General features: G+C 37.4%; 1 protein-coding gene across 2 annotated transcripts in view; it reads left to right on the forward strand.

The window, feature by feature from the left end:
• MORC3 (MORC family CW-type zinc finger 3) overlaps window positions 1-7,234 on the forward strand; it is a 62,169-nt gene extending 54,935 nt beyond the window's left edge. For both annotated transcript variants that reach the window (XM_027875417.1, XM_027875418.1), the window contains 2 exons: window positions 6,941-7,063; window positions 7,156-7,234. In XM_027875417.1, the coding sequence (XP_027731218.1) occupies window positions 6,941-7,063; window positions 7,156-7,234 (202 nt within the window). The remainder of the gene's footprint in view (window positions 1-6,940; window positions 7,064-7,155) is intronic.

A 7,234-nucleotide genomic window follows, 5' to 3' on the forward strand; every position in this document is an offset into this window, starting at 1 on the left:
TCATGACCCCATGAACCATACCAGCATATCCTCCACTATCTCCCAAAGTCTGTCCAAGCTCATGTTCATTGCTTCCATGGCACTATTTCATCTTCCTTTGTCCCCTTCTTTTGTTTTCAATTTTTCCCAGCATCAGGGACTTTTCCAAAGAGTTGCATCGTCTCATTATCTGACCAAAGTATTCAAGCTTCAGCTTCAGTATTTGTCCTTCCAATGAGTAGTCTTAATTAATTTCTTTAAGTTTTGACTGATTTCGATATTAACCATCTGGTGATGTCCATGTGTACAGCTGTCTTTTGGATTGTTGAAAGAGAGTGTTTGCTACGATCAGTGAGTTAACTTGACACAATATTCATGTCTTCCCTGCTTCATTTTGTGTTCCCACGCCAAATTTGTTATTCTAGTTATCTTTTGATTTCCTATTTTAGCATTTCAATCCCCTATGATGAGTATGACATCTTTTTTTTTGATGTAATTTCTATAAGATATAGGTCTTCACACAACTGATCAGCTCTGGCCTATTTGGCATCAGTGGTTGGAGCGTAGACTTGTACCACTGTGATGCTGAGCAGTTTGCCTTGGATTCAAACATAATCATTCTGTCCTTTTTGTAAAAACGGTACCCTAGTACTGTTTTTCTCTTGCTTTTATTTCTTCAAAGGAATTCTTGCCCACAGCAGGATGTGTAAGATCACCTGAATTAAATTCACCCATTCTTGCCCATTTAAGTTCATTGACACCCATGATGTCAATGTGTAAATCTTTTCATCTCCTGTTTGACCACATCCAACTTACCTCATTTCATAGATCTTACATTCCATGTTCCTATGCAATGTTGGTCTTTATAGCATCTGCAGCTGAGTTTCCTTTTGGTTTTGGCCCAGCTGCTTAATTCTTTTTTGAAGCTACATGTAGTTATCTTCTGTTCTTCCCCAGTAACATGTTGGACATCTTCCAACCTGAAGGGCTTATCTTCTGGTATCATATCTTTTATCATTTTCATACTGACCATGGGGTTTTCTTGGCAAAGATACTAGAGTGATTTGCCATTTCCTTCTACAGTGGATCACCTTTTGTCAGAATATACCATTATGACCCATCCATTTTGGGTAACCCTGCACAATGTAGCTCATAGTTTCATTGAGCTATGCAAGCCCATCCACCACGGTAAGAAATGATCTAGGAGAGAAAACATTGATAAACATCTTATAATCTATAGAAACAAATTTGAACCAGTCTTTATTAGTACATAACCTTTTTTTGATATACATCAGTTTCTTTTGTTGTTCAGTCAATTTAATCATGTCTGACTCTTTGTGACCCTATTTGGGGTTTTCTTGGCAAAGATACTGGAGTGGTTTGCCATTTCCTTGTCTCAAATTGGTTTCTAATTAGTTTCTACCTTTAAGTAATTTCCTGTGTAATTTGCAGATGTTGCAGATAATAACTTCTCAGTTGTTATTCAGCATTAGGTTTTGAGATTTGGCTAGATTTTTCCAGACTTAGGTGAAATTTGATCTGTACCAGTAATAACTGAAATTTATATATTGTTTGCAAAGTACATTAATTTTCTCTGTGGTCATTACAAAAATCCTGTGATGTAGGCAATAACAGAGGCTTAGATGTTGTCACTTATCTATAGTCACATTGTTAGTAACTGGCAGATGGAATCTGAATTCTAATCTCTTTTGCCTCCAGATCCATTGCTTTTTCTATTGTTACTGCTGCCTTTGGAGAGACTTTGAAACTTTGGAATATCTTGTTATCTGAAAGTAATCTAAACTTGTTCTTATCGTGGGTTTAGTTTGTTCTATTCATTCATTCATTCATTTATTTTGGTGAGGCATTTGGGTTTAAGTGACTTGCCCAAAGTCACACAGCTAGTGAGTGTTGTGTGTCTGAGGCCAGATTTGAACTCAGGTCCTCCTGCCTCCAGGGCTGGTCTTCTATCCACTGTGCCACTGAGCTGCCCCTGTTTTATCTTTTTTTATTAAAATATGTGTTAACTCTTATTAATACTACATTGTTTCAGTGGGAGGGAAGCAATACAATGAAGTGTTTAGAGAACTAGCCTTGCCACCAGGAAGATGACCTGTATTTACGTCCTGTCTCTGACACATACTGACTCTGTGAACCTTTTCAGTACTCTGAGCAATTCTCTAAGACAAGCTTGGGGAATCTGAGGCCTCTAGGCCACATGTGCCCTTCTAGGTGCTTGGGTATGGCCTTCTGACTGAGTCCAAGTTTTACAGAGCAAATCCTTTTATTAAGGGGATTTGTTCTGTGAAGTTTGGATTCAGTCAAAGGGCCGCACTTGAGGACCTAGAGGGCCACATGTGGCCTCAAGACTGAAGGTTTCCCACCCTTGCTCTAAGACAGTAAGTTGCAGAGAAGGTACCAACCTGCATTGGTAGAGAGAATTTTTTCGTCATTCTGATGAGGTTGGAATCTGAGGCCCAGAAAGGAAAAACTCTGGCCCCCAGATCACTTCCCACCCTTGGTCCCACCTAGGCTCCATTTCCCACCCTTGGGAATTCTGTTACCTCATGGACTACTTGGCCACTCCTAGATCCTTCCCACAGTCTTTCTGTATATAAGGTCCATCTTGTCTCCATTAAGATGCCCAGATTTTCACAATCTAGCCAATGGCCCACAGATGCTCAGATTCCTTAAGAATCTAGCTAATATGGCAAATCTTCAATAAACTTTGTTTTTGGCTGTAAGCAGGCTTGGGTCGAATTCTTTTGGGCAGGACCCGGATATTGTGATTTTGGGATTCCAGGACCCCTAACCTCTAGACCGCACCAGTTCTCTTTATTCTCTACCAATGAAATCAGAGATCCAGTATGTACTGTATCACTGGATCTTTATGTAATGTATATGTATGTAATGTAGTGTAACTAGTCCTTTCAGAGTGGAGATTCTAGCCCATACAAACCTTTTCCAGTGTAATTTTTTTCTTAGAATGCCATAAAATCTCATTTTGAGAGGGGAAAGTTGAGGTCCCCCACTAGAATAGTTGTGCTATCTTTTTCCTCCTGTACTTCATTTAACTTTTCTTTTAAGAGTATGGATGTTCTACCATTTGAGATAATCTCAACATAACTAACTCATTCCTGTGCCCTCTGTTGAAATAGTGATTGTTGAGAGGCTAATCAGAAGAGCAAGACCCCAATGCTCAGTAGAGCATGGTCTGTGGCAGAGGTGGCGCCAAAGAGGAATGAATGAAACTGTGGGCAGAACAATTTTAGAGGCAAAGATCTCTAGGGTGGTAAAAATAATCAGGAGGGAGAAACATGGGAATAAAAGGTAAATAAGAAAGAGAATGTTAGAATTAGGCAGGGTAACTTCTAAAGGAAGGACTCCCTATTCAACAAACACTGCTAGGAAAAAAAAGTTGGGTTGAAAGTTTTAGATCTTAAGTTTAAAAGTTTTAAAAGTTTAGCATCTTACAATGTGCTACAGTATCAGCTTTATAAACCACCTTTATGTAAAAGTTCATATTTAAAACTAGCAGAGAATGGAAAGAGTGAAATTCATGGAGATCACAAAAGACAAAATTGACAATTTTGTTAATATCAAATTATAAAAGCATTTCTGAAAACAAGACCAGTGTACCTAGAATATGAAGAAAAACTGATGATTAAGAAGAAAAAATTCACAATTGATATCTCTACACATCAATAAAAATGTAAATTCCTGTCTTGCCTTTTGAGACAAAAAAGTGTTTTCTTTTAAGCTTTATTATTGCCTTTTTTAAAACTAAGTTTTATTATTGTCATTTTTTTTTTTTTTACAAACCGTTTTCCCTTAACTATGTCCCATAAAGTATTGTAGAAGGGAGAGCAGGTTAAGGGAGGCAGTGGTCAGAAGCAGAACAGACTTGTCAGGAGGTACAGGGTTAAAAGACAGACTGAAGGATAAACAGAATAAAGGAGGATGGAGGGAGATACACAGTAATTTTAACTATGAATGGGATGAACTCACTCATCAAACAAAAGGAAATAGCCAAATAGATTAGAAATAAACCAGAATCCAACAATACATTGTTTACTAGAAACACATTTGAAATTGAAAGGCAGTCAGAGGATTAAAGTAGGGGCCTGGAGCAGAATGTATTTATTATGCATCAGGTAAAGTAAAAAAGGTTGGGCTAGCAGGCAATCATGATGTCAGTACAAAAGAAGAAATAAACCTAATTAAAAGAGATAATAAGGAAAACTTCATTTTGCTAATAGGTACCATAGACAAAGATGTAATATCAAAAATTTTTACAGCAGATTTCTCTACTAAAGGCCTCATTTCTCAAATACTTAGGGAACCAAACCAAATTTATAAAAATAAGAGCCATTCCCCCATTGATAAATGGTTAAAGGATATGAACAGGCATTTCTCAGAAGAACTCAAAGTTACATGAAGAAATGTTCTAAGTCACAACTGATTAGAGAAATGCAAATTAAAACAACTCTGAGGCACTACCTTATATCTAAAAGGACAAATGCTGATGGGCATGTAGATAAATAGGTACAGGGATGCATTGTAACTGGAGTTGTGAGCTGGTCCAGCCATTCTGGAGAACAATTTGGAACTACCACGAAAGGGCTTATCAGACTGTATATACCATTTAACCCAGTAATACCACTACTAGATCTGAGATCCTAAAGATACCGAAGATAAAGGAAAAGGACCAATATGTAAAAAAAAATAATTATAGCAGCTCTCTGTAGTAGCAAAGAACTAGAAATTGAGGGAGTGCTCATCAAGTGGGGAATGGCTGAACAAGTTATGATATATGATTGTGTTGGAGTGCTACTGTGCTATAAGAAACAATGATGGGGTAATGGTTTCAGAAAAAACCTGGGGAAACATATGAACTGATGCAAAGTGAAGTGAGCAGAACCAGGAGAACATGTTTATAGTAACAGCAATATCATAATGGTGGTTAACCATGAAAGACTTAGTTATTCTATTAACACAGTGATCCAGGACAATCCATGTACAGAGAGAGAACTGATGAACTCTAGGTGCAAATTGAAGTTTGATTTTTTAAAAACTTATTATCCTTGCTCCTTTTTTTTCTACGTGGCTAATACAGAAATATGTTTGCATTATTTTACATCTATAATTGCTATCAAATTGCTTTCCTTTTCAGTGAATGGTGGAGGGGTGAGAGGGAGAGAATTTGCAACTGAAAATTAAACAAAAATTGAAAAATAATAAATTAAATGAAAGTATACATGCCTATGTGTATATGTATGTATATATACACACACACATATATTTACTTAATATATTTCTTTTTTTAAAATTGCACTTGTTAAAAAAGCACATAATATTTAAAACAAGTTGACATTACTTAAAGCTAGCTTAGGTTGTACTGTTTCTGTTTCTCCAAATTCCCTCAGATCTGATAGGATTTGAGAAACATGCTGGCTTTGCTTTTGTATTCAGCTGCTGTGTGTACACTAAAATAAAAAGTCAATTAGAGTAAAATCATAAACAAACAAAAAACCTAGCAAGGATGCCAATGTTACTGGATCAATAAATAAGTGATGGGGACTAAAGTGAAAGGAGACTTTTAGAAAGGTAGATGGGGGTCCGTTATAAAGGGCTTTGAATGCCAAACAGAGCATTTTGTATTTGTTCCTTGAGGTAATAGGAAGCTGGCAGAGTTTATTGAAGGGGGGAGGAGGGGGTGTCAAACCTCTATTTAGGAAAATCACTTTAGTAGCTAAATGGAGTAGGATGGCGCTGAGTGAGGAGAGATTTGAGGCAGGCTGATCCTCAAACAGGTCATTGCACCTGTCCAGGTTTGAGGTGAAGAACACCTGCAAAGGAGTGGTGGCAGTGTCAGGAGAGCTATTGCAAAGTGAAATCGACGTGCCTTGGCAACAGATTCAGTAAGGAGGGGGTAGAGATAGTGAGAAGTTTAAGATAACACCTCCGTTTTGAGCCTGAGGGTCGGGGAGGATGAATTTGCCCTCCATAGCAATAGGGAAATTAGGAGGAGAGGAAGTATTGGGGGAGAAAGATTTGGAGAAAAAGTCCAGTTTTGCCCACGTTGAGTTTAAGATGTCTCCTGTACATCATGTTTGAGGTGTCTGAAAAGCAGTCATAGAGGCAGAAGAGAAGAAAGCACAGACAGAACTCTGTGAGACACCTGTGGTTAGAGGACATGATGTAGATGAGGATCCAGCGAAGGAGTCTATCTGAAGGTAGGAGGACAACCAAGAGAGAGTGGTGGGTGTCCTGAGATTTGAAAAAAAGGTAATTGGATTTGGCAGTTGAGAGATCATTGATAACTTTGTCTCATGAAATGATTTTATTGCCTTTGAGGCACAGTATGAAACTAACTCCTAATTTTCTTATTTACCTCTTCAAAAAAAAAATTAGTGAGCTAACTTTTCATTAACCTGTAACTAATCCTTTTCTAGAATGTTAGTACTGATGTGGTTCATATCTTCCAGAAATATATCAATTTGTTGGTCACTGGACAAAAGTGTCTCATATTTAACCTAAAGGTACTTTAATGTTTATAGGTGTTCTAAAAATGGTTATTCTTTGACTGCTTTTCTGCTTTTCCTCCTACCACTTTGGGCATAAAGAGGAGGATATGCAGTGTAAGGACTGTTTTCTGCTTTTATTTACTTGCTATGTCTCAATGATTCATCACCTAGTAGTCATCTTAGTGGTAATGACCCTTTTCATACTTAGTTATGGTGTTAATATGACACCAGATGGAGTCTTTTTACTGAACTGTATTTTGAATCTCTTCAGTTTTTCAGACCTTTCACCTAACTGACTTGTTCTAAAATTGATGAGTTAAAATTTGGGGAAATTTCTAAGAGAACAGCACTGTTTTGTGAGGAAAATTAAAATGTAAAGGTAGCTATTACCAGGTAGCCAAATTCTCATACCAAGATTTTGTGTTCTCTTACAGGAAACAGCCTGACCAGACATGGGTTCAGTGTGATTCCTGCCTAAAATGGCGAAAACTACCAGATGGAATAGATCAACTTCCTGAAAAATGGTATTGCTCTATGAACCCTGACCCACAGTTCAGGTAGAGTTAGTTTGTAGACTTTATTTTGTAATGGAGAGGAACATATGTGAGAAGGTGCTACTGACATTTTTGCCATATGCTTTTTTAAATAGGAATTGCCTTGTACCAGAAGAACCTGAAGATGATGATTTGGTGCATCCCACATATGAAAAAACCTACAAAAAAAAGTAA

Source organism: Vombatus ursinus, unplaced genomic scaffold (genome assembly GCF_900497805.2).
Source record: "Vombatus ursinus unplaced genomic scaffold, bare-nosed wombat genome assembly UNPS02014809.1, whole genome shotgun sequence".
NCBI lineage: Eukaryota > Metazoa > Chordata > Mammalia > Diprotodontia > Vombatidae > Vombatus > Vombatus ursinus.